At 49.1% G+C, this 27,855-nt stretch overlaps 1 protein-coding gene across 5 annotated transcripts in view; it reads left to right on the top strand.

The window, feature by feature from the left end:
• The window catches only part of NTRK3 (neurotrophic receptor tyrosine kinase 3), a 341,248-nt gene that overhangs the window by 87,390 nt on the left and 226,003 nt on the right, over nucleotides 1–27,855 (top strand). For all 5 annotated transcript variants that reach the window (XM_072950746.1, XM_072950748.1, XM_072950747.1 and 2 more), the window contains exons 5-9: nucleotides 15,533–15,601; nucleotides 24,902–25,059; nucleotides 25,803–25,945; nucleotides 26,618–26,759; nucleotides 27,228–27,524. In XM_072950746.1, coding sequence (XP_072806847.1) covers nucleotides 15,533–15,601; nucleotides 24,902–25,059; nucleotides 25,803–25,945; nucleotides 26,618–26,759; nucleotides 27,228–27,524 — 809 coding nt within the window. The remainder of the gene's footprint in view (nucleotides 1–15,532; nucleotides 15,602–24,901; nucleotides 25,060–25,802; nucleotides 25,946–26,617; nucleotides 26,760–27,227; nucleotides 27,525–27,855) is intronic.

The following is a 27,855-nucleotide window of genomic DNA, read 5'->3' as shown; positions in this document are numbered from 1 at the left end:
GCCACAGCTGCATGCAGAGCTGGGAGGTCCAGCGGTCTCCCTGGTCTTCCTGGAAGTTGCAGGATCCAGAGGAAGAGGCTGGATGGAAGGTGGTGGGTAGACAGGAAGCCAGACAGGGAGGAGGGAGCTGGGCCATTGCTTCAATAAGGCCCATCTGCCGCCCCATCCAGAGCTTTTGAATGTAATATAGAAATGTTCCTCGTTATTTTCCTTGGATGGGTTTGCTATCCTGATGATATTAATTATTCTTAAAGGTCAACAGCGCTCTTTCGAATCCCCTTCTGTTCTATCATGTAATCAGTTAATTAATTGGAAACCATTTAGCAGCGTCTGCTGAGCGCGTTGTCGGGCGCGAGTTTTCTTGTTTTGCTGCTTCTGCCATCATGGTTCTCTCCATGTGCTGGTTTTCTTCCAAGGATTTGGCAACTTGAGCATGGACCCCGCCCTTCATCCCCCACCTCCCCTGGCAGACCCCCCACTTTGCTCGCGGTTGCTTCAGAGGTGTCATATCAAAGCTTTTCCCTTCGTTTCTTTATTCCTCCACCAGTCATAAGACCCTATTTCCACTGAATGCCTACTAGGGGGGATGTCTGTTGTATAATTTAATTTAATTCTCACCACCTAATGTGGTAGAGATTTTGCTCCCATTTCAGAGCTCAGTGTGGTGAACCGAGCCATTCAAGAATTAGATAGCTCGAAAGTGGCTGAGCAAAAATGGAACCTTCTAGAAGCCTTATATCCTTGTTTGCTGTGTCGCTGGTCTTCAGAGCTCCTGGGAGAGGGGACGTGGGTTACTGTGGTAGGGTCTTATTCAAAATTCTTAGTCCCAGGTGCTGCTGGTTCGTTGTAGGTACAAGCATTTGATGTGAGACTGGCACCCTGATATTTATTTTTTTTTTTACTGAGCTTCCATTTTGCTTGCTGGCTCTGAAACCTGATGTACCCCAGCAGCCTGAGGGCAGGGCGGAAGTGGGAAGCAATGCTTGTGGGACAAAACGCTTCCAGCCCCCAAACAGGGCCAGCCCCTCTGCGCGACGCAGTCACCCTGATAATCTGACGTCTGCTAGACTCATTGGCAGCTCATATTTGTTCCAGCTCAGATCTCCTGTCCACACCCCTCTTGGAGATGGGCTCCAGCAGGCTCCAACCCTGGGCATGTTATTGTGTGTGTGACTCTACCAGACAGTCCCTCTTGCCTGGGGTCTGGGCTGTGGCTGAAGGGGGAGTACATAGGTCATCTCTGGTTGATGGTTCTCCACACCTTTCCCTGGTGCTAGTGGGCGGAGCTCCATCGTCTGTGGCTTTCACACATGGTCCCAGTTAGTTCATGGGACACAGTGGGAAAATTTACTCGAGTTCCCCTTTCAGAGACCAGGATGTCAAGTCCTTCCAGACAGAGGCTGGGGAGGCTTTTCCAAATTCTGCTTAAGGACAGTAGGATCCTGTCCTAGTGGTGGTGACAGGTGGGGGTGCATGGAGAACAGCTCCTCCTGCTGCTACTAGCAGGTAGTAAAGAACACAGCTCTGCAGCCAGACTGCTGGGGCTGAACTCCTGGTTCCCTCCAGCATCAGCTGCTGACCCAGGGCAAGCTCTCAAACCTCCTTGTTCCACGATCTCCCTCTGGAAAGACAAGGATAATGATGATTTGACAACAACAATGATGGTGGTGGCACATCGTTCATGGGATTGTTGCTGTGTATAAGTGGGATCTTATATGCAAAACCTTCAGAGAACACTGGCCCAGGGTGAGATCTCTGAACATGTTAGCTACTGTCATTACTACCACCTGCAACACCCCAGCAGCTCCAGCCATGCATGACTACCTACTATGTGCCAAACACTTGTTTTGGGCACTTGGCATGCAGTAACTCATCTTAACCCTCAGAGCTGCTCCTTAAGGATTCTCCTTATGACTTCTGTGGTCAGGATGCAGAGACTGAGACCCAGAGATGTTCAGGAACAATTTTAGGGAGGGTCACCCAGTTCTGGAGGGCCAGAGCCAAGCATCTGGCCTGTCTGTCTGGCTCCAGAGTCTGGGCTCTTTACCACTACATAGAGGTTCTCACACTTGAACCCGAGTCACTGTCTCCTGGAGGACTTTATGCGACACAGAATGCTGGCCCCACGCCAAGAGTTTTCGACTCAGCAGGTCTGGGGTGGGAGCCCTGAGAGCGTGCAATTCTAACAAGTCCTCAGTGATGCAGATACTGCTGTTCTGGGGACCTTACTTTGAAAATCTCTGCCTGCCTGATGCAACGCGGCTCCGCAGAGCAGGACAGCTGGGGACGTAACGAGGTTCTCCGCCACACGGCCTGACTGGGCTCTCCCTGCGGTGTCAGCTGCCCACGTATTCCATCCTAAAAACTCATCTGTTACCCAGTTCCCCACATGATCTCCGTGATTGAGTCTCCTGGCCAGCCCAGCGGGGAGGAGGAGGCCCCAAGTGCCAGTGCCATTCACGTGCCCTCCTGGACTCTGTTAGAAGGGAGGTGGGCAGCATCCGGCTAAGGCTGTTTATCTCTGCGGGCTCTACTCTGGGAAGGGGGAGAAGCAGGGAGGCCTGAGCTGCTCTGCTTCAAAGGTGCCTGAAGCCCTCAGGCCACTGTCAGCAAAGTCACCTCTGTTTCGCCCTGGCCACTCCAGAGACTGGCTTCAGTTAACCTTTTGGCCCTGGTCAATGACACTGTGCTCCAGGCTCCCAGGAAATCTCAAGGTTCTCAAGGGGACCCCTCCTTGGGCAGCCCGGAGTGTGGGCCCAGGCTCAGCCCTTTCTCCTGGAGTGTGGCTCTGGCCCACTGTTGCCTCCTCCCTCTCCCTGCCCAGCACCACCCTCTCAGCCCTGGCCCGGCAACCCCTCCGCTCCCCAAGCTCCCCGGCCCCAGATTTCCATCTGTTTCAAGCTCCGGTCTTTTAGCTCCCTCGCTATTTTTCTGCTCCCTTTCTGCAGGTCCATTTCCCCATGCAGCCTGGACGTTCCTCGCTGCCTCTCACTTTCTCTGATTCCTAGCCCTCCTTCATCCTCCAGGCTCTCCCGACGTGGAGTTCAAAAAGGCCTCCTTCCTGGAGGGAGCCCTAGGGGTTTCCCTGAAACAGTCTCCAAGGAGTAAACTGAGGCCCTACACACAGAAGTCCTGCTGAGAGGAGGGGCTGGGTGAGTGCGGGTGGGGATAGCAAACAGATTCATCCTGCAAATCCAGGAGGCACTTTGGGCAGTGGGGACCCAACATACTCATTTCAGTCCGTTTCCAGTGTAGTGACAGCCCTTTTCCAGACTTCCTGGTGGCACCTCCCAGTTGGCAATCCTCCACCAAGTTTCAGGCAGGAATTGCTGAGTTCTCCTCCTAGCTATGAACGATGGCGCTTGCTCCCAGGAGCCCTGCTAGGAACTCCTCGGCTCCTGGCAGTGTGTCTCCTTACATCTGAACAGATGATGGCTTCATTCTCTTGTTGCGGACAGAACGATTTGATAGGAACCCAAGTAAACTCATCATGAAAACAAAAATTTCACTCTATCAAGTGGTCCTTGAAGTAAGGTTCCCAAATCAACAAAGTCAACATCCCCTGGGAACTGCTTTGAAATGCAAATTCTAGGCCAGACCTACTGAATCAGACATCTGGAGAGAGGGGGAGCCCGGCTGTCTGGTTCGTTCAAGCCTCCGGGTGGCTCTGGTACCCAGAGCTGGAGCACCTCTCCCCTAGATGCTCTCCTCAAACCCACACTTGGCCTGTATTTCCTCAACCACACACCTTGAAAGAGGGATCGGATGCAATGTCGCCCTAAACAAATTTCTTTATAAAAAGGCCCAAAGCAGCTTTTTGCTCACAATTTTGTTGCTTTTTAAGAGAGCCATAGATTTTCTTTGAATTAGAATGAGGACAGGCCTGGTCTAGCTAACAGGCAATTAGCAGGAATATGCTTTCTGCATCTTGAATTGCAGCATGGCCCTCCTGCCCCTGCCTGTCTCCCTCCCCATCAGCCGGCCCTGGACTCATCTTTCTCCAGTCCTGACGTACCCTAGGCAGTTTCTCTTCAGCCTGAGGTATGGCCTGCTCTTGGCTCTCCTCTGCTTCTCTCCTCCCTCAACAGTTTCTGCTTCACTTTCCATCAGTACAGTCATCCCTCGGTATCATCTGGGGGGATTGGTTCCAGGACCCCCACCAGATTCCAAAATTCAAGGATGCTCAAGTCCTTTATATGAAATGGTGCAGTACAACCTGCCCTCTGTATTTGTGGGTTCTGCATCCGCTGATTCAGCCAACCGTGAATTCCACCCGTGGTTGGTTAACTTCTCGGATGTGGAGCCCGCAGATACAGAGGGCAGACTGGAATTGCAGTCTCTAGATTTTCCTACAGATGGTCTCTTGCATCTTTGTTTTTCTCTTGTCACGACAGCTCTTGAGTAAAAATAAGAGTGATGCCTTGGCCCCTTCACCACATCATCCTTCATATACTGGGGCCTCTCTTGGGGCAGTGGGCTCCTGAACCATGCCCCCTGCCCGACCCTGCCCCTGAGTGGGCTGATCCGGGAACATCCCTTGTCTGTGCCTGCCCGGGGCTCCAGAGACAGCTCACATGCTTCAGGGCAATTAGCATTTGGTTAATTTGTCTGATAAGAAAATCCCAGGGAGCAACCCCCACCCCCCAGAATAGTCTCAATAACACTCAAGGTCTGGTGTGAAGGAGACGGTGTGGAGCTGACTCTAAGGCCTTTTCCGGGGCTTGCGGCCTGGTGGATATGCAGACTGGCCTCTGACCAAGCCTCTGACCCTCAGGCCTCAGACAAGGGCTGCTTGTTCCCTGGCTGGGTGGGACCTTCAGGCTCTGGGTAAGTGTGTGAGAGGTGGGCTGTGATGGGCAGGAGCACAGAGACCAGCATGTCTCCAGGGGAGGAGATGCCACCTGTTTCCTTAAAATGGGTTTCTGTATTATTTTATTGAACTGAGATTTGGTTGATGTTGAATTCAGGGGGTATTGCCTGGGCCTCTGGTGTTTGTTTTGATGGGCTTGGACTGTTGCAGCTTTGGTGTCTGGAGATGAGCAGATACGGGGAGAGACGCCATCCATGAACGATGACGGATTGTGTTCAGTGAGGTTCAGGCCTTGCACCACCTGCTTTCTGCAGTCTGTTTGTGGTACCCCATCTAATCTTCAACACAGCTCCAAGGACCGAGGCACAGAGAGGTAAAGGAACTTACCTAGGGTCACAGAGCATGGACAGCAGCAGAGGGAGACACCCAGACCTGTGTGATGGGTTCGCAAAGTTTTATGGGAATTCAGTTGAACTTGCTGTGCATTTATTGAGCCCTTACTGGGTTCCAGGTGCTATAAAGGATATCCAACTGAAAAGAAATGGTTGCTTCAAGGAAAGCAGTCTGATGGGGGAGGCTAGCACACGCACAGTGGGCATTCAAAGCTGGCAGTCTGAGATGTGGGCCATGCTCGAAGCCCAGGCAAAATGCAGTGGGAGGAGGAGGAGGGAAAGAAGGTTTCAGAGGGGGTGGCACCGGCCACACATAGAGAGAATCACTTAAACTGTGCCTGCAGGATGGGGAGCAAGAGCATGAAAGGTGTCGAGAGCCCCAGGTGCAGTGGCCTGGAGGGGGAGGGGTGCCAGGAAGCTCCAAGGGTGCAGCCAGCCTGCTGGATGATACCATTCTGTTTGTGGTGGGTCTTCAGATTTGATTGTGGAGAGGTGGATGAAGGATGGGGGAGGGATGGGGTTGGGGAGAGGGTATAGGTTGAGGTCATCATGTGAAAAGATGTGAACTTCAAGGCGGAGTCTGGACTTGATTAGGTCAGCCAAGCATTCTAAAAGAGTCCATCAATCTGCACTCAAGTCTGGTCTCCTGTGTGTTCCTCTCCACCCCCTCGGCATGTGGCTAGTCCTGTCTCCTCTTTTACTTCCTGCCCTGAGCTTCTCCAGCCCAAGAGGACACTGTCAGGTACTCAGGGACGTTGCAGTGTCCGTGGGGACAACCAGAGTAATCCCTTTCCATACAACAAGCTATGTGACTGCTGGATTCTGGGACAGATTGGCAGCTGGGGAAGGGACACCTGGCTAGACTTGGCTGAACTTAGTTTTTTCTCCACCTGTTGGCTGCTCTCTTTCCCTGAGGGCCTCAGTCAGTGCCCACTGGCTTTGATGGATGCTCTAGAGCTGCATTTTCCAATATGGTAGCCTTGGCCACCCATGGCTATTGAACACGTGCAATGTGGCCAGTTCCAACTGAGAAGTGCTGTGAATGCAAAATACACGTGGGTTTCAAAGACATGGTACAAAAAACAAAAAAGAATATGAAATATCTCATTAGTATTTTTAATTTTGATCACATGAATTGGTATTTTGTATATATTGGGTTAAGTAAAATATATGAACACAACTAATTTCACCTTTTTCTTTTCACTTACTAAATTTGTGACTACTAGAAAATGTTTAAGTGTACGTGTGACTTGCATTATATTGCTGTTGGCAAGCTCTGGGCTAGCCTAGGGATTGGCACACATTTTGTAAAGGGCCACGTACTAAATATTTTAGACTTTGTGGGCCATTAAGTCTGTCACAACTGCTCAACTCTGCTGCTCTAGTGCAAAAGTGACCTGCATTAGTTTTCTATTGCTGCTGTAACAAATTACCGTAGACTTTGTGGTTTAAAAACACAAATTGATTGTCTTACGCTCTGTAGGTTAGAGGTCCCACATGGGTCTCCCTGGGCCAAAATCAAGGTGTCGGCAGGGCTGTGTTCCCTTCTGGAGGCTCTCGGGGGAGAATCTGTTTCATTGCCTCTTCCAGCTGCTAGCGGTCATGCACATTTCTTGGCTTTTGACCCCTTTCCTCCATTATATGCCTCAGTCTTTTCTTCTGTAATTTCGTCTCTCTCTGCCCTCTCTGCCTCACTCTTCCACTTTTGAAGACCCCTGTGATTACTTTGGGGCCACAGGGTAGTTAAGGATAATTTCCTCCTCTCAAGGCAAGGTCCATGCTCTTAATCAGAAGTCCCTTTTGCCATAGAAGCTGACATATTTACAGTTTCCAAAGATCAGACTGTGGACTTTTTGGGGGACTGATATTCCACCTAGCCCACCGAGACCATGGACACAGGCAATGTGTAAATAAATGGACGTGGCTCTGTTATAATAAACCTGTAGTCACAAAACCAGAGTGCTGGCCCACAAGCCATAGCTTGCTGACCCCAGCACCCAATGATAAACAATTCTGCACCAATTCCAATGTGTGCTTTTTTCCCTCACACCACCAAGCAATTCTGGGACACCAGCTGGGTGTCTTACAATTCAACATGATTCTGATGCTGTCTACCCAGAGATAAGGTCAGAGCTCACAGGTGAAGTCCCGCAAGACCGGCCTCCACATCAGATGCCAATTGCCAGTCCAGGTTGTCACCTGGGCTTCTGACTAACTGGCTATAAATCAGAGGTTCCATGACCCCTTCCTTGGGTTTGATCAGTTTGCTAGAGTAGCTCACATAACTTGGGAAACTAGCTTATTCACTAGATTACTGGTGTATTACAAAGGATATTACAGGATGTGAATCAACAGCCAGAGGAAGAGACACACAGGGCAAGGTCCTGAACAGAGGAGCTTCTGTCCTCATGGAGTTTGGGGCCAGATATGGTGGTATGTGGAAGTGTTCTGGTTCCCTAACCCCAAATCCCATCCTTTTGTATTTTTACGGGGACTTCATTAAATAAGCACGATTGATTAAATCATTGGCCACTGGTGATTAATTCCCTCTCCCCTGCCTGGAAATCAGGGGGTGGGACTGAAAGTTCCAACCCTCTATTCATGGTTGGTTCTCCTGGCAACCAGACCACCATCTTTAGGGGATTTCAGAAAGTCACTTCATTCTCGTAAGGGATTTCAGGAACTGAGGACAGGAGATTAAATGTTCTAACAAAAGATGCTCCTGTTGCTCTTACTGCTCAGGAAATTCCAAGGGTTTTGGAAGCTGTGGTCAGGAACCATGGACGAAGACCAAATATATATTTCTAAATACAATGATCATTTCTTTAGGTGTCTTATGTGGGATGATATTTTTGCTACATGCTCCATGGAGAAGATTCTGTGAGCCAATAAGTTTGAGAGACTCAGTAGGTCAGACCCTTCTCTTAGTAAAGGCTCTGAGAAGTTCTGCAGTAAATAAGCCTGTTTAATTTTGTTTAGTACCCCCATTTTTCAAGCAACATGAAATATTTTTTCCATTGTAACATCCATTAACATACTGAAGACCTCATATTCCCAGGGACACTCTCTGGAAAACCCTGGTTTAGCTCAGCATAGGGCCTTGCAGAAAAGCTGCCTCCAGTCTCCTGATCTAAGGTCAAGACACCAGTCACGTCACTTGAGATTTGATTAGAGAAAGCATTTTGGCTTCATTAAAGTTCATTAAATGAGCCATCCAGTGTAATTTAGCTGAATAAAAATGGCTCAAATGGCTTTAACCCACACCCCTTTTTACAGCAATTTAATTGAGGGAAAAGCAAATGTATCAATGACGTAGAAAAATATTTCTTGGCCTTCAAGAGGAACGTTGGGCGGCAGTACCTGCTTTCTTGTCACAGGCACTGGATTTTAAGGGGTCGGCTCAGTGGGCCTCCTCGGGGGCGGCAGCAGGCCTTGGTGATGAGATGGCCGGGAGCATCATTCCTTCCTTCCCATGGGTTCAACCTAAGGAAGATGGCGGCAGCCACTCTAACTGCTCCTCATGTTGGAGTGTAAGCATCTGTGTTGTGGGGCTGATGTGCACGAAGTCCCAAGGCGAAGATCACGAGGTGTAAGTTCCCTGGCTCTTGGAGAAGTGTGCAGTACACTGTCAGCCTCCTCCTCCTGCTCCTCTGTGGTTTGTTCCTTTCCAGCCAACTCACCGTGGGGTTGGTGCTGCATCAGGGATTGCTCCTTTCTTGAACTTCCCTCCAGATCCTTCGGCAGTTTCAAATGAATCCTGGTGTGGTGTGGCAGGGGAGGGAGTTGTCTGTCTCCGGGAAGCCCAGGGAGACAGCTCTCTCATGGGGAAAATTAGAAGGGGAGAGACAGATAGCTGAGTGGGTGCTGGGTCTTAAGGAAGGAAGAATTGCATCTTTCAAATACTGCCTTCTTGGATGAAGACATTAAGATTTACATCATGATGATGGCAGCTGGCAAGCCACAGCCCTTGGGAGCCTGCGAAAGCAGGAGGGGTTGGCTCTTTGTTGTTCTCTGGGTAGCCATGCTTGATGCTCTGAGCTCATACAGTGTTTAGAAGAGTGTTTTCTGCAAGCAGCGGCATGAATCCTCGAGGAAAAGTCAGCGACCGTGGCATTCACCACTGGGATGCAAGCCGAGCGCAGTCCTGGTTCTCTGTGTTCTTTTGCAGCCATCTTTTGCAAGAGGAGACTGGTACATTCCAGGGAAAACTGACCAAATGGATGGGTGCCATACTGAATCTTAGTGGCTGGACCCTGATTGGGAAGCCGGTTCTGTAGAAAGACGAGGCATGGTCAGAGATGTGGCGGGGGGGACTGAAAGGCATGGCTTGGAGGCTTTCAGGGGTCACAGCTGGGCAACCAACTTGGCCGTCAGGGCCTTGGGGCAGAAGAGGGGCTGAGGACAGGTGTTCTAGTCTGCTGGGGCTGCCACAACAAACACCGCCGCCTGGGTGGCTTAAACATCGCAAGTCACTTCCTCACAGTTTTGGAGGCTAACAGTCCAAGATCAAGGTGTTGGCAGGGTTGGTTCCTTCTAGGGCTTCCCTCCCTCCTTGGCTAATAGATGCCGACTTCTCCTCCTGTGTCTGTACGTCATCTCTGTGCATGTCTGTGTCCTAATCTCTTCTTATAAGGACACCAGTCATATTGAATTGGGGTTCATCTCAATGGCCTCATTTAACCTTAATTACCCCTTTAAAGGCTCTGTTTCCAAGTACAGTCACATTCAGAAATCCTGAGGGTTCCAACTTCACCATATAAATTCTGAGGGGATGCAATCCAGTCCATAAAAGCAGAAGATGAAACCCAAGTGAGAGGGACTCAGGAGTTAAAGGGTGGAGTGAGCATCTAGGAGCTGCAGTGGGAGCAGGGCCGACCCAGCAAAGGTCTGCAGTGTAGATGTCAACTGTGGGGATGCTGGGCTGAACGGTGTGGGGTGGGGCAGCCTGGATTAATAGCAAGGGGTGGCAGGACACCTGCCACCAAAAATCCCTTATATACTTGAGTCCTAAGACACAACCTGCCTGCTGGGACTGCCTCTGCTGATAAAAGGGGAGGCACTTCCAAATGTCAGCCACACCCTGCATCCCAGCAATCCACACAGCTTCCATCTTCAGGACCACTTTGTGGGTGGGAATTCGTGTCCCTCCTCAACAGTTAGCCCCAAAGGACACAGTGTGTTTGGGGTAACAGAAGGATTCCTCTGCCTGGCTTCTTTGGCTGCCAAGTCCACCTTGAGTGACCCTTTTGTTAGACAGTAGGGCTCTCAGGGTAGAAGGTGACAGCCTCCCCAGTCGTGGGGCTCTGTCCTGTGCAGTTGGGTGCCTTCAGGAGGGTCATGGGACTGCTTACCAGGCTGAGGGTTTCCCTGTTCACCAAGGAGCTAAAGCAGGAGGGACCATCTCAGCCTCTCTCTCCTCAGAGTCAGAGTTTGGCCATCTATATGCTTGGCTCCCTGTTTCCAAAGCACCCACCCAGTAGCTACATCATTATCGGTCATTGCTCTGGGCCCCGGAGTCTGGGCTGTGAGAGCCGACAGTGCAGGACAAAATTAACAGCTTTGTTTGGTAGTCTCAGATGAGACATACGGGCGCAATGTCACGGAGCTTGATTTGGGGAAAGTGTTTGATGCGTCATCTCATAAAATCTTGCTCACCAAATTAATTCCAGTGGTCAGGTGGCTTGGAAACTGGCCATTGACTGAAGCAAAAGTCAGAGACAGGTGATAATGGATCTGTTAGGGAGGAGGCTCAGGGAAGAGGCAGCTGTGGGGCCCAGAGGCAGGACGGTTCTTAATTAAAGCTTTGTCTGATAAGCAGGGTAACCAGCCCATCCATAACTGATGACAGGCGAATACAGGTGAGGCATCGGCTAGAAGGAAAATCAGAGGCAGTGAGTTCTGAGTGGGTGGTGAGTTGGTTCAAGCCCTGTGTCTCTGCTTCTCCAGCTGCCCTGCACCTTGAGCATTTATAATTGCCTATGAGGGCAGGATGGCCAGAGGTGTGCCCTGTTTGCCCTGGTTGGGGTGTATGTTTGCCTTCCTCGTCTTCCGTGTGTTTGTTTGTCTTTGGGGCTGGATGCTCCTATTGTGTGTCTCTAGCAGGGCGCTGTGTACGGTTGCGCAGGTTGTGCGCACCAGACTCCTCCCGGGACTTGTGCAGCCCAGCATCGCTGTCTCCGGGGACTCGCACTGGGGGGTGTGTCCATGTACCTGGGTGTTTATAGGTCTGTGTGTTGGCTGCAAACGTTCCTGGCTGTGCCGCTTGTTGCCTGTTGCCAGAGTCTTTACGTTAAGGTGACTCAGAGCTGTTCAGCTTTGGTAGGCAACCTCTGAGCCCCAGTTTCCTCATCTGTTTCGTGGAGATAATAGCAATCCCTACCTTGTATGGTTGCCGTAAATATTAAATGAAATCGTGACTGCGGAAGTGTGTACCCCAGTCCCTGGTGCCTAGTAAGCCCTCGGTGAAAAGCAGCTTGTAGAAGGGATGCCTGGAGGGGCAGGAGGGGCAGGAGGGGCTGGGAAAAGGAGACCACCTGGACTGTAGAAGGAGGTGGTGTGTGCACTAGTGGGGCAGTTGCTGAGGAGGGGAGCGAGCAGTCATAGACAGAACCCATGAACAGCGCCGTGGCCACTCCTTCTGGTCAAAAAGCTGGAGGAATCCGAGGGGCCCTTTCTTCCACTGGGGCTGGGTGGGTGGGGGACGGGTGGGGAGGAGCTGCAGCTGAGACTCCCTTGGGAGAGCAGGAGCCCACCTCCTCCTTTCCAGGTGTCCTGGGTCCGCTCCCTCTAACTGGTAATAAGGAGATAATGCTATTTCTTATTCTTTATTTGCCCAGAACGCCTGTTATTTTCTTTCTTTCAGAATCCAATTTTCTCTTGACATTTCTGCCTAATGTAGCAAAACATGACCTTTGTGAAAGGACATTGCTGGCAGCCTGCTCCCTGCCTCGGGCCCCCCGAGAACTCCCGGTACACTCCCGGGCTGCTCTTCACCTGGACTGCTCCCCCATCCCCGCCTCCTCCTTCCTGCTGGGGGAAGGGAGGGCGAGTGTCCCAGGGCTTTCGTGGATCTGGGGTTCCCAGTGCTGCCTCTCACAGGAGCTGCTGCTCAGCTTTAGAACCCAGGGCTTTGTTCCAGGCAGCCCTGGAGCGGGGCGGAGAGCTCGAGGCGGCTGGACCTTGTCTAACTTTGGCTGCCACTGGTGCTGTTGTGCGTAGACAGTAAACTAGGAAAAGCGAAACACAACAGAAGACTTCTACCTGGATGAGTCACTCACGTTTATTGAGACATCCTAGAGGCTCATGGTAATGGAGACGCAGAGTGGCACCAAAGCCTGTTATCCTTGACCCCGAGCCCCAGGTCCACTCCCCAGTGTAAGTCAGTGATGCTGATGGGCATGTGTGTCTGATCCCCTACTCCTCCCTCTCAAACAGGAGATGCTGTGCAGGGGGCTGGGCGTTCATGGTGTTCTCAGGTGGTCACCATGCACTTCATCTGTCATCTCTTCCTTCTGATCGGTGGGGGAAGGGGAAGATTGTAGGAATGAGATATGCCATTTTTAAGGCTTTTGTGAAGCTGAACATGCGGATGGATTGAGGGCAATAGGCTTCTATGTGAGCCTGGGCTGTCACCCTCCTCCCCTTGCTCTACAGCCTGCGGAGAGGAAGTGGGGAGTGCGGGGAGTTGGGGGGTCTCCTAGGGAGGGCTGTGTGGGCTGGAGGACTCTGAGTGGAACAGTAAACTTGGGGGACGCTTTCCCTTTGCCACTAGTCCCCTGCACCATGAGGACACCTTCCCCTCGACCGTCACGGGCTGTCCCCAAAGATAAAGCTGCCTCTAATGAGAAGGGGAGGCCCTCTCCTTTAGGTTGTCCTTGTGCTTGAATATCCGATCCTCTGATGAGCTGTGTCTACTCTCAGTGACCTCACCCTGCCTGAACCTCTCCCCTGAGCTCCAGGCCTACACGTCCACGGGCTGTTCCGTTTCTCTCCTTGGATCTCTGATGCACATCTCAAACTTCATGTTTGTGAGGGGGCAGCTCTTGATCCCCCCGTCGCTCCCCTTTTGCAGCCTTCCTCTGCTCACGAAATGACATCACCACTATCCTGGCTGCTCAAGTCTCTTTCCCTCCTCTGCCCGACCCAATCCAATAGAAAGTTCTGGCAGCTCTACCTCCCACACGCAGCTTGAATCCATCCGCCTAATTATCTCTACTCCCTCTTCCTGCCTGGAATACTGCAGCAGCTCCTAATTGCTCTGCTCGCTTCCAGTCTTGGCTTCCTATTTTTAAAAATGGTGATTGGATCCTGCCACATCCCTACTTAAAACCATCCAGTGCCCTCCCAATGTTCCTTAAAATAAAATCCCAAGTCCTTATTTTGGCCTGCACGGTGGGTGTGGCGTGCCCCCCACTCCTCCTGGTCCCAGACCACTCTCCCCCGCCTTCTTTCCTCTCTGGCCTCCTCTCTGGCCATTTTCACTTCTCGTGTCTCAGCTCTGACCTCCCTGTCTCAGAGGGCACTTGTAGCCCCGTCTCTCCCCCATCAGTTACTTGCATCATGTCGTTTAAACCCTTCCTTCTGCTCATCACAAACTGCACTTCTCCTGCATGTTCATTTGTAACATGAGCAGAAGTTCCAGAGGGACCTTATCTATTGTCCACCCCCTCACTCTTTAGTGTAGTCTCTCTTTGGCTCTCAACAAATAGTTGTTGCAGAAGTCCTCTCAATATAGGTGCACCTGTGTGCACAGGCACATGTGCGTACACAAGAGTCTGTGTTTGCATTTATTACTTGCCTGTTTAATAGATACAAGTACGCATGTGCTTGTGTGTGTGTGGAGAGATATTTACCAAAGTGCAATCCTTTCCGCTGTCCGTGCTCATCAGTAGCCGAGTACACGGTGCCTGGGGTACCACTTCAGTGCTCGCAGTCTCCAACGGCTGCCTCCAAGGCATCAGTTATCCCATCAAAAGTTGTTTGTTGAGCCTGGCGAAGTAATATCCGTGGGTGTGTTTCTTCTTTTATTCAGAAGACTAATGACTGCTCCTTTCCTCTGTACATCCTAATGAGAACAATTAAATAGCCATTAGGAGGAGAACAGAAGTGTGAACAGAAAGGCTGATGTCTTGATCATTGATGGGCGTGTTTGCTGGAGGAGGGACTGGCCTGAAGGCATCGTAGGTGATCTGCAGAGTTTTCGCGACTTGTGTGCACGTTAAGAATGTTTGTTGGTAACAGGGCATGATAGTTTCATTTAGCAAGAAGGGTAAGTCGTAGATCTGTAGTACAGTGTGGTGCATCCTTAACAATACTGTATTGTACACTTAAACATTTATGAAGAGGGTACATCTTATGTTAAATGTTATTATCACCAAATAAAAAAAAAGGGGGAGGAAAGAAGCTTTTAGAGGTGCCGGTTAAATGAATGCTATTGCTGACTGGGGCATTGTGCTGTGCACCAGAAATTAACACACTGTAACTGACTGTGCTTCAACTTAAAAAAAAGTTTATGCTATTGTTTATGGTAGTAGTTTCACAGATGTATATTTTCCTTCAAATTCATCAAGATGCATACATTAAATTTGTACAGGTTTTTTTGGTATGTTAGTAAAAAAAGAGAATGCTTCCTGGCTTGTATACCCTGAGAGTTCTCTGTTCTCCTGTAGGAATGTGGCCTTAAAAAGGCTCTCTGAGAAAGACAAATATCATATGATATCACTTACATGTGGAATCTTAAAAAAAAGGACACAAATGAACTTATTTACAGAACAGAAACAGACATAGGAAACAAACTATGGTTACCAAAGGGGAGGGATAAATTGGGAGTTTGGGATTTGCAGATACTAACTGCTATACATAAAATAGATAAACAGCGAGGTCCTCCTGTATAGCACAGGGAACTATATTCAATACCTGATAATAACCTATAATGCAAAAGAATATGAAAAATAATACATATGTGTGTATGTGTCTAACTCAGTCACTTTGCTGTACACCTGAAAACTAACACACCATTGTAAATCAACTATACCTGAATTAAAAAAAAAAAGTTCTCTGGAATTTTATTGTGGCAGGAGGATTTGGGAGGGTGATCAAGGAAATTTTATTTATTTGATTTGATTTGTAAGACTTTGCCCTCTAAAAGGTGTCAGCATCCTCTCCAAACCTGATCTGTGGCCTCAACTCCTGGCCGATGTATTGTCAGCAGAATGGAGCAAAAGAAAGAACAACAAAGCCAGGCTCCCATGAGATGACCAACCTTACTACAGACAGCATGACTAATGCCAGATCTGCCCTTTAATTTCCTCTTCATTTGTCAATCTTACAGAAACCTGTCCAGTAACCGGCTCACCACACTCTCATGGCAACTCTTCCAGACGCTGAGTCTTCGGGAATTGTAAGTTTGGCTTTGAAGACTGTTCATGTCACTGGAGGGGTGGTCAAAGGTTGTTGGGTGGAGCCACCTAAGGCTGGGCATACACCTGAGGGGGCTTCTTGGGTTGGATGACGTGAGGTGTACCATGTTCAGTGAGAGTGAGCCACCCCATCCCTTGATTTCTGATGCTCTTTCTGGGCACAATACATTTCAGAAGACAGGACTCTCATCTCTTAGAAGGATCTAGTTTTGTGACCTGTTCGTAATGAGTAATAACAGTATTGACATTTATAATAATAAAGCATATTTATCAGTTTGTAATAAATAACATTGGTAATATGTGAATCAATTATTAAGTGTGCTTTCGTTTACATGACCTTTGATTTATCATCATAAGCATCATGGGAGGTAGGTATTATGCCTCTCATATAAAGTATATCTCTGCACTTTAAAGTGAGGGTTTTGAGCCTGAGAAGGCCATGTGAGACACAGCCAAGACCACGTTGCTAGGGATTGGCAGAGCCAGGACTTGACTCCCGGCCTCTGATTTCAAGCTGCAAGTCTTTCCCACTTCTCATGACCTTCTGTCAGCCTATTTGGCTTGAGTAGGGGCTAAGGCTGTCTGTTTATTAAGTCTGCCTGTGGACTGCTTAGCTTTGCTTCATTCCGAGGCTGATCAATGCACTCCTACTGTAGCCAGCCATTTTGTGCTAGCACATGTTGGATGGATGAGTTAAAACTCGTGACCACTGCTGGAAAAAATAGCTCATGTTGATGTGTGAGTCATCGAGGTCATCTCTGTGCATGAAGGACAGCATATTATGTTGAGGGAACAAATCAAGGAATAAATTGGAAAGGAATTGAGGCATGGCTGGAGTTAGGGAGTCAGGGTTCCAGAGATACTCCTCATGTGTTCCCTTTTGCTTGGTGACTCAGATCCAAATGTACTGAATGCTTTACTCTCCTTTACCAAGAGGCGATGGCCTTGGACCCCAGCCCATGTGTCCTCCTTTTGCCTAGTAAGACCTGAGTTCAAGGATGAGTCATAACCTTACTTTTCCTGAACCAGCTGGTAAGGGAGGAGGATATTTACATCCCTATGACCGTCTTATATATACCTTACTCATCCTTATGGATCTAAGTGCTTAAAAAGGCCATCCTAGTGTTGGGAAGTACAGAGATGGTCTCTTTGACAGTGTTGGAGAGTTTCAGATAAGACTGTTGTGGGTTTCTTTCCTTCCTTAGGATTTTACCCCTCCCACTAGGCTTTTTCTCTGCTATGAACACAATAGTTATAGTGATCAGAGTTCTCTAGGCACATGTGGCTGCAAACCACATGTACAACAATTTAAAACTCCTACCTAAGCTTGGAAAAAGGTAAATATAGATTTACTTGTTTATAAAATACTGAAAAACTAGACAGTGTCCCAGACATGTCAATGTCAGACTGTTACACTGGATATGTTGTGTTCATTCCCATCATTGTAGGTGGAAAAGATGTTAGAGGTAAATCAACATGACTCCTTCGATCTCCACTAACACTGATTTCTGAGCTCTTACTCTGTGCCAGGCTCTGTGCCAAGCAATCGAATTATGTACGTTATTTAATTTAATCCTTATAACAAGTTTATAAAGTAGGAATGACTACTATCACTTCACATTTGGGGACACTGAGGTACTTAAGCAAGGTTAAGTATCTTGGTTAAGGTCACCCATTAACTAAGTGGGAGCGTATGGACTCAAGATCATGGCCACTATGCTTAGCCATCTCCCAACTTTTTCAGTCTGTCTTCAATCCCAAGGGTCTGTCCTACAATAATTAAAAAACAACAACAACAAAAAAAGCACGATTGCAGTTTTTCCTTATGTTGCCCTAGAACTGATCAGGTTCCCTGCGGGCTGCGGGCTCTCTTTATTGGGAGTCTTGCATTTATTTCTCCTGGAACACTTGCCACTTCTGTGGGAGGCCAGGGACAGCCTCCCTCCAGGGGATATCTGGGTCTGCAGTTGCGGAATTATTGAGAAAACGTTCAGTGCTCCTTCTAAAAAAAAATCACTGGTTGCAAAATCAGTGGTATGGTGCCCTGGTGACCTGTTTCATGGAGTTTTAGAAATAGTTGCTCCGTAGATATATGTTTAAAGAAAATGTCATATTTCTCCCAGAGGATCATGGGACTCTGCATTCATCTTTGCCCGGGATCAATATTACCAGTGAGCTGGACGTGACTTATGGAGAAATGAAGACGTTGCCTCCAGTGTGAGTCAGCACGTGACAGCCACCATGTCCACGGAGTATTTTATTTCTGTCCTATTGTTAAATAAGAAAAAAATTATATTAGAAAATAAAGAAGCCCCCTCTAAGGAGCAGTTGCCCTGGTGGGGGTCTATTTTCTTGAGGAAGAATTGAAAGTTGAGAGTGGAAAATTTATCTTTTGGCTGGAGGGGCCGCGTGTTGGCTCTTAGCTGTGGCTGTGATTAGAAGCCAAACACTCCCAGTTCCTGGCAAATGGAAGAGGGGGCAGTACCTCCTTGTCTGACTTCCTGATTAGCCCACATGGCGCCGTCTGCCACGAGCCATCTAGACTGCCAGCGTCTGCCCGGCGCAGCCTGTGGGCTGGGGTGTGGGGATGGGTCGGGTGTTTCCAGAAGAAAGAAGTTTGGCTCTAGAGGAGAGGCCAGGGGGAGATGGCTCTGTGAACTGGGGCAGCAGAAAATCACCAAGGCAGAAGTGTGAGTCTTCGAGCAACCTTCTGCAGAAGTCTTCAGCCATTTCTCAGCATATTTTATTCCCTCATTGAGGATCTCCGCCTGCCCCAACCAGCCCCTCCTCTGATCTTTGATATGAGAACTTGTGCGGTTGGGATTCCCCATCAGAAGGACTGAGTGTCTGTGACTTTTCCAGTAAGAAGAGGCATATATTGGGTACCTAATATATACGAGGTCCTGTCTCACTCCTGGAACCATCCCACAAGGGAGGTTCCCTTATACCCAATTTTACAGATGAGGGAGTTGAGTCTTGACCAAGTGAATAACTAGTCCAACATCATATGGCAAGGAAATGGGAATTTGCACTGTGATTATTGGCATTACTCCAACTCAGGTCTTCTGTCTTCAAAGACCAGCCGTTTTCTCACACAGCTCAGCAACACCCGCCACGTGCTTTGTGTCTCCGTCCAGGAGCCACTGTCAAGATGGCGGCTCCCCTGAGTGGAATCAAAGGGGAAAAAAAATCCAAACAAGTTAGCACCTCCGAGCCCTTGCATTTCGCATTTACTTTTGTGAGATGAAAGGTATGGTCTTGGCCGAGCCCCTGACGTGTTGCCTCTCACCAGTCCGAGCTGCATTGCTCTCACTGAAAGAACTGGTGGCATCTTTCAAGACTTGCTTCAGAGTCTCCAGCACTCTGTCAACGGCCCGGGTCTGAAGATACTTGAGTTGACACTGCACAGCGCTCTCCAAAGTTTCTGGTGATGGCAAGATGGCGTTTTCCTTTACCAAGAAGACTGGAACTGTCTGTCCAGAAATTAGAGCAAGAATCAAAGAGATTGTCTTAGAAGTAAAGCGTGAATTAGAAAGAAAAGAAGCTTGGATTCTGAATCCCCTGGTGCAATTCAGGCAAAGGCAAGAGGCACCAGAGGATATAAACTCACAGCACAGAAACCTTCCAGAGATACCCTGAGGACCGTTAGTGTATCTCGAACAGGCTTCTCTTAGTACCCTGCACGCCCGGAGCAGACATGATTAAAATAGAATGGGATATTTCATTTTCTTAAAGCAAAAAGATAATTACCTCTGGTATAATTTGCAGATTTAATCGACTTGGTAAAATATTAACTCGGTTTCAGAGATGGATTTGGGCTGATCTGGCATTTTCTTTCACAGTCCTGGCCCTGACCACGTGCCACGACTCTCAGAGAAGTCACTAAACAATCGTGATAATGATACTGTTATTATGATAATCATTTCTGGCCTCTGTGTCACTCCTTTTACTTCACAAAGCATGTTACCATGTATCCTCATGATAACTTTGTGAAGAAGGGAGGCTGAACACAATTACCCCCCTTTTCACACAAGTTAAAACAGAGCCTTGGAGAATTAAGTGACTTGCTGTGATCGTTTCCGAGGGCTGCCTTAACATATTTGGTGGCTTCAGACCATGGAAAATGACTCGGTCACTGTTCTGGAGACCAGAAGTCCAAAATCAAGGTGTCAGCAGGGCTACACGCCCTTCACAGGCTCTAGGGAGGACTGTCCTTGGCTGTTTCAGCTCCTGGAGGCTCCCGGAGTTCCTTGGCTCACGGCAGCGCTGCTCCAGCCTCTGCCTGCGTCTTCACGTGGCCGTCTCCCCTGTCTCTTTGTCTCTACTCTTTCTCTCCTTTCTCTTATAAGGATACCAGTCTTTGGATTTAAGGCCTACCATCAATCCAGAATGATTTCATCCCCTGATTTTTAACTGATTACATCTGAAAAGACTCTATTTCCAGATAAGGTCACATTCACAGCTACTGGGAGGGTTAGGACTTTGACATATTTTGGGGGCGGGGGTTGGGCAGCACTCTTTCGTTTACTATATTCACCCAAGGTGTCACAGCGGCTCAACTTGGATCTTTTGTGATCTTTTGTTTGGGTGCTTTGTCTACCATCGGACTGCTGGCATCTCCAGGTGCCCTTTGGGCATGCTTTCTTCTGTGACGACAGATTTGGATCCGGTCCCCATTTCCCAGCATCTGGCCCTAGGATTGCCACCAGCACCACTGAACCTCTGGAGGGGAGAAGAGAACCAGCGTGATGACTGGTGGGGAGCCAGTGTTTTCTAAACACCCAGTCTTGGCCTCGGTTGTGCAGCAAAGTATCTGTGTGCACACCCTCAGATGGGGCTGAGTTAATCTGCAGGAAGCCCCGAGGGCCTGGCGATTAGGCCCCGGGCCATCTTGGGGCAAGGGCTGGGTGTTGGTAAGCTTTGCTCTGAAGCAGCTGCTGCTGTATTATTCATGGGGCCGCCTGCATTATTGATGGAGCAGGGGAAGGCTTGTGTCAGGCTCTTCGAGTCTGCCCCTGAAATCCTGGCTGAAGACTACTGATTTGATGGGAGAACGGACAGCATCATTTAGACCCAGGGCTTGCCCTTCTTTGCTTCCAGTCCACCTCACTGTTAGACCCTCTCTTGTCAGGATATGAAGATGAAGGCAGATTTGCCCAGGGCATCACTGTTCTCAGACTCAAAATGTTTTCTGCCATGTGTGTGTCTTGCTGTCTAGGTGGCAAGTGCAGAGGGATGGGGGAAGAACTCAGGGTTCTTCTGCAGTTTCCAGGAGACTCTGGTTTGGAGGAAAGGCCCAGGTCTCATGATGCATGCCTTTTGTTGGAGCAGATCCTGGAGGGAAAAGATGCCAGGAAATGAACAAGCGATCAGCATGCCTGTGCTGACGGGGTCTCAGACACGTCCCAAGTATCTCGCCAGATTCTCCCACCAGCCTCAGGATGCTGTGACACTGTCCGCCTTTCTGGGGGAACCCTGAGCTGTTGGGATACACAGCAGGGCTCGGACAAGTGGCAGAACTGAATAAAGCATGTGTGGCTTAAAGCAGCCTGGCCAAGCCTCTCACTTATCCAGTGTTTTCCACCCAGGTGGATAATTTGTATTTTTACAGCTACTTAATAATGAATGAACACATCTTGTCAAGGAAGCAGCTGGGAAAAACCAGGCTGACCTGATTCAGTTTGCATGTATTCCAGCATCTGGACCCTTAGCGTCCTTCCAACAGGGCTGCCAGACCTCTCCTCGCAGCTGCTATGATGTGGATCCAAACCAGTGCCCCACCTCATTTTCCCCCACTCACGCCGGGCAGCTAATCTGACCTGTGTTCCCAAGGGAAGCCACCAGACGCCCCCTTCCCCGTGCTTCCTCCTTGCTCTGAAAGTCAAATGGCGTGATGCCTGTAAGGTGTTCAGCATGGTGTTGGGCATGTGAAATGTGATACAAATGTTATTACCCTATTATTCTTCCTCCTTCTCCCTCATTTTCTCCTGTCCATCTTTTCTCTCTTCTCTCTCTCTCATTTATCAGCCACAGAGACATCTTGCCTTAATCCCAGGGCAAATCCCTCCGAAGGTCCTGGACCTCATCCCTCACTTTTCTGCGCTAGGACCTCACCTTCCCCTCTGCATCCCTGGCTCTGCCCCGACTTCATTCCTCATATGTTTACCCTCTGCCTCTCCACTGGGTTCTTCTCTTCTGTTTTCAACCGAAGACACTCCCCTCCACCATTGACTTCCTGTCCCTGGAGTGTAAACCCTTGGAGCCTTTTACTCTTTCTTCTTCTTCTCCCACCAGGAAAGCACCAAATACCATCTCGTCTTTCTTTATGACATTTGTTCCCATTTTCCCCTTCCCTCTCCCCAGTTTTTAACCTCTCTCCTCCAGGCTCTTATTAACTAGGCAGTGGTTAATCTCACACACTGGTTCAGGGTCCCCTGGGGATCCCCGAGACCCTCACAGGGAGGCCACGAGGTTAAATCTATTTTCATAGCATTGAGACATTATGTGCCTTTTTCACTCCCACGTGCAGTGGGGTTTCGCAGAGGCCACGTGACATATGCTAACATCACTCCTCTGATGATTGATGGCATTTGTGCTAATGCATTCTCCCCCCCCCACTTTTTCTATGCTTTAATAAATCTTTTGCATAGGTAAATACACTTAGTGAGAGCTATAAAACAACATGAAAGCTAGACAGGAAAGAGACATTCTGGATCTTTTCAAAATAACTCTATTAAGGAAACTCTTGATTAAATGTTGCCTTCAGAAAGGCACTGACACCTAAAACAGCTTGTGTAACTGTCAACTTTTGATAAAATCATATTCTAGTACAGCTGATCTTGAACATCTTCTTATACTCTTTAAAAGTGTGCTGATGCATTCTTGTGTCTTAAGATTTTCTCAGTTTTGATTTCTAATATGGTAAATAGTGGTAGATATCATTCACAGAAAAGTTCCTTGAGGCCCTCGGTCATTGCCAAGACTGAAAAAGAATTCTGAGACCAAAAGTTTGACAGCACTGACCTGGATCCTGCCAGCCTGTATGGTGCCTATGTGTGAATGAGAAAAGATGCCCCTGCTGGGTGGACAGAGCCCCACGCCAGGCCCTGGGTCTGGTCAGGGGTGTGCAGACTGGATTTCATCCCCCATGCACCCCTTTGGCTGGGTGCTTTGAGACGCATGTGAACTTTACCGCTGCGCACAGTGACCCTGTGTTTATAAGCCATCAGAATTGGTGTCCCGGGCTCTAGCTCGCCTCCTCTCTCATTTATCCTGTACAATATTGTGGGATTACTCTTCTCACAGTTTTGTTCACATCATTCTCCACCTCCAAGGGCCTCAATGATTCCCACTGCCTCCTGGATGAATTTCAAGCTTCCTGATGTGGCAGCGAAAGTCCTCCGCCATCTGGCTTCTACTCAGCCTTCCAGCTTCATTTCCCAATGCTCCTTGACACAAATTCTCTGCCATGGTGCAGCCTTTCCTTCTCGTTTCCATAGCCCAGCCTGCAACATCTCCTCAGTTCTTCCTCTAGTCTCTCCCTCCACGAGCCCCAAAGTCAGGGGTCCTGCTTGCTCCCCTTTGCATCTCCTGTCGAGCAGTGCCTTATACATGATAGATGGTGGGGAAAGTGCATGGAGTTTGGAGTCCAGCAGGCTGAGGTGTGAAGCTCTGCTTTGTCACACACCAGCCGAGGGACCCTGAACACGTGACTGGACTCCTCCAAACGTAGCAGGGACTCTCTCATCTCTATGGCAATGAGACTGGCTGTCTCTGAATGTAGTTGTGAGAGGCAGATGCTTAAGAAAGGTTGGTTCCCTTCTCCGTTTCTGAAAGAGTGTGGTGTGTAAGGAAAAGTCACAGGTACTTTTAGACCAAGAAGATAGCGTGCAGGGATGTTTGAACATTCTACCTGTGGTGTCCTATTGGCTAGAAAACACCAAATCCAACCCCAAGGGTCTCAATTTTTTCGGAAAGCTGGTTGATTCTGATGTATGCTTCACTACTTTGGAATTTGCCAGTTGTCAAAAATGCCCGAGGTCTTAGTGCAGTTACCCAAGTGCCCCTCCTCTGGGCACCAACAGAGTCATCCCCTTACTGGTCCAGAAAGAGACTCATGTTCCCTCTACTGAGCCAGGTATTCAGATTTATCAGGTGCCCTTTGAGAGTTTTACATCAGCTAATGCCCTTCAATTGTCCCCCTAATGAGAAAACGCCCTTCTAGAAGGGAAGTGCTTTGCTGTAAGTCACAAGGAGAATCAGCGGAGAAGGAAGGCCTTGAACTTGACTCTTCCTGCATCAGACATCCTTCTTCACCAAGATGAGTGCTTCTGGGAAACAGGAGCCATATCAATAGCACTCAGCCCACAGCCAGACATGGAAAGATGCTTATTAAGGATTTTGTTGCATTTATGAAGGAATAAAACTGGTTCCGAGATGGGCTTTGAGCCGATATTGGAAACTGCTAACCACCTTCTCCCCAGGACGAATAACTTCTTTCTTCCCACCTCCTTTCATTCCTTCAACAGGCATTTGTGTCGCAGGTGCAGCTATAGGTACTGGGGGTGCAGCACTGAACCAACAGGCAATGTCTCTGACTTGGACGGAACTTAAGGTTTAGCTGGGGAGACAGATACTAAACAAGCAATCAAATCAATGTTTGAAGTGGTGCTGGGCAGTGATGAAAACCAGAAGCAAGAAAATAGTAGGCAGTGTTAGGGCAGGGGTTGGTGGTGGCTTTCTTACAGAGGTGGTCTGGGAAGGCCATATGAGTCCTTAATGAAGTCAGGGAGACAATCTAGAAGATCTGTTCTGGGTAAAAACTCTGTAGGCACAAAGGACAACAGGTGCAAAGGCCCTGAGGCAGGAGGTCCATGTGGCTGAAGAAGAGAGGTGGAGGGGGAGGTAGGCAATGATGTCAGAGAGGGATGGAAGGTGGTGCAGATCTCATAGACCTTTGACTTTGACTTTCAATGAGATGGGAAACCACTGAGGATTTGGAGAAGAGAAGCTCCCCAAGCTGATGTATTTAAAAGGTTCCTTTGCCAGGTGAGTTAAGTGGAGTGGATTTTTTTCCTTTTTTTTTTCTAATGAGTTTATTAGTTTTAAAATGAAATACATTCATGGACTTAACTAAGAATGTTTTACTTCTTTGGAGACCTTGCTCAATCCCTCTCTCCTTGATCCCTGAAGAGCAACTGGGCGCCTCGGCCTCAGATCCCCGGGAGGGAGCTGGGCCATCTTCGGTTCAGGAGTCCCCTTCCCTCTCTTCTTGCCCACAGGAGGCTGGAGCAGAACTTCTTCAACTGCAGCTGTGACATCCGCTGGATGCAGCTGTGGCAGGAGCAGGGGGAGGCCAAGCTGAACAGCCAGAACCTCTACTGCATCAGTGCCGACGGCTCCCAGCTGCCCCTCTTCCGCATGAACATCAGCCAGTGTGGTGAGTGAGCCGCCCGGCCTGCAGCCCCGAGAGATGGGGCTGCACATCAGCCCGGCAGCCAGGGCCTTCCTTTCCCACTGCCCAGCCCAGCTCCCCCGCCTTGAACCCTGCACTGGGTGCAGGTCCGGCTCTCCTCTTCCCTCCTTGGTCATTCCTGTCCCTTCAGGAGCCAGCCATGGGAAGGTTGATTTCAGGGATGCAGAAAGGGGTTAAATGTGTCCTTTCTCATCGGACCAGAGTCCTTTCTCTCTCTGAGTTACCTGTCAACCACACCTGAAACGGTGTATGTCCAGGTGTGGTCTCTGAACCTCCTGCATCAGGAGCATCTAAGGCACTTTTAGAGGAGATGTCTGGTCCCAAGCATACACTTAATGAGATCAGAATGTCTGGAGATGAGTATGGAAATCTGAATTTCTAGCAAGCTCCCCAGAGGAGTCTGAAGCAGATCACATTTTTGAGAACCAGTGCCAGAAGCAGAAGATGCCATGTGACTTCATGGTTAGAACTGCATTCCTTGAGCAACTGTACCACCCCCACCCCCTCACCGCCATGGAGGAGAGTCCAACTGCATGAGCTTAAGTTCTGCTGGGGAGGTGGTGAGAAGCTTCTGGGACTTGGGGGGCTTCCAAGAGCTCAAGCAGGCTGTGTTGGAGTCATTATTGGACAAAGTAAGACGTGCCACCCTTGACTCCATGGATGGAGTCTTGGTAGTCAGCATCTGCCCATCCTGTTCTCCCTCCCAGACCTCCCAGAGATCAGTGTGAGTCATGTCAACCTGACCGTACGAGAGGGTGACAACGCTGTCATCACTTGCAATGGCTCTGGCTCGCCCCTGCCCGACGTGGACTGGATAGTCACTGGGCTGCAGTCCATCAACACCCACCAGGTAGGCGTTCTGGGCTTGGGCCCCATCCCCTCTTAGTCTTAATGAGCTAAATCATGAACAGGAGCAAGAGATGTGAGAATAAGGAAGAAGAGGAAAAGTTTGTGGTCCTGTTTCAACAGGAAGAAACACTTGGATTCCATCCAGCTGTAACATTTTCTAGCCAACTTGATCTTTTTTTTAATTGAAGTATAGTTGATTTCCAATGTTGTGTTAGTTTCTGGTGTACAACATAGTGATTCAGTTATATATATATATTTTTTTTCATATTCTTTTGCATTATAGATTATCACAAGCTATTGAATATAGTTCCCTATGCTAAAAGTAAGACTTTATTGTTTATCTGTTTTATATATAGTAGTATCTGCAAATCCCAAGCTGCTAATTTATCTAGCCAACTTGATATTAAACATGCTGCTAAACATCTCTGTACCTTACTTTCCTCATCTGTAAAGTGGGTATAATGCTACCATTCACCTCACAGGGTAAAGGTGAGGCTTACCTGAGCTCTTGACTTTAAAGAGCTTGGCACTTGGTCAGCGTGCATTCATTGGAAAAGTCTCCTTTTCCTTCTGCTCAATTTTCCTTTTAATTCCTAGTGGCGTTTGGGGATTAGGTGGGGGAGCCACCCTTATAGAAACTGTTTGATTGTTGTCTTTTTTATTGGGGTTTTAGACAAATCTGAACTGGACCAATGTACATGCCATCAACCTGACACTGGTAAATGTGACGAGTGAGGACAATGGCTTCACCCTGACATGCATTGCAGAGAACGTGGTGGGCATGAGCAATGCCAGCGTCGCCCTCACGGTCCACTGTGAGTGGGCACCATTGTGGCGGGTGGCTGTGTACCAGGGGGATGTCAGCCCAGGAGGCTGGGGCTGGGTCTACCAGGAGGAGCAGACAAACTCTTATAGGATAGGACTGAGCAAGTCAATCCTTGGCTAGTAACCCCAGAAAGAGTGTCCCTGTCCCTCAGAAGACGATGTGCCTCCAACTCATCTATGCTTTTACTCCTAAGTTGGCCCAAGTCTGCCTTTTATTAAACCCCTAAAAGGCTGTGAGAGGGAACCCTCCAGTTGTGATGGACCCAGGAAGTTTGGGTGAAGACAGACATCTCTTCCCCACTTTGGGAGTGGTGGTCAGGTGGAGGGACCTCTGATTCCTTGAGTCTTCTTGGAGCTGGGTGGGGAAGAATTGGGATCCCCACCCCCGTTCCTGGAAGGCTGCTCTGGGACACAAGAGGCTCTGGGTCCTGGCGTCAGCTGCCCTCTTCCCCCGGCAGACCCCCCACGCGTGGTGAGCCTGGAGGAGCCGGAGCTGCGCCTGGAGCACTGCATCGAGTTCGTGGTGCGCGGCAACCCGCCGCCCACGCTGCACTGGCTGCACAACGGGCAGCCGCTGCGGGAGTCCAAGATCATCCGCGTGGAGTATTACCAGGAGGGCGAGGTCTCCGAGGGCTGCCTGCTCTTCAACAAGCCCACCCACTACAACAATGGCAACTACACCCTCATTGCCAAGAACCCCCTGGGCACAGCCAACCAGACCATCAACGGCCACTTCCTCAAGGAGCCCTTTCCAGGTAAGGGCAGAGCCACTGCAGGGTGACCATTTCCTTCCAAGAGCTCGGGGAATGGGGCGTGGTGGCTTTGAGAGGAGAAGCAGCAGCTTCAACATGAAAGTCGTCATCACGGGCAACCGGACGCGTGTGGGACGTATTCAGCCACCACCAGCATTTTGCATAAACTACATAAAATCGGTTTTCTGATAGCTGTCACAGTAAAATCTAAGACCCGCTCAGAAATACACAGGTGTGCATCTAAGGGCACATTGTGTTATGGTAGAGAAAGCGGGAACTTGAGAGTTGGACAGGAATGATGGAGAATCTGAACCCAGTCCTTTATTGGTTGGGA

This window comes from Vicugna pacos, chromosome 27 (genome assembly GCF_048564905.1).
Source record: "Vicugna pacos chromosome 27, VicPac4, whole genome shotgun sequence".
Taxonomy (NCBI): Eukaryota; Metazoa; Chordata; class Mammalia; order Artiodactyla; family Camelidae; genus Vicugna; species Vicugna pacos.
The sequence above is the reverse complement of the archived record's forward strand: the minus strand, read 5'-3'. Positions and strand labels throughout refer to the sequence as shown.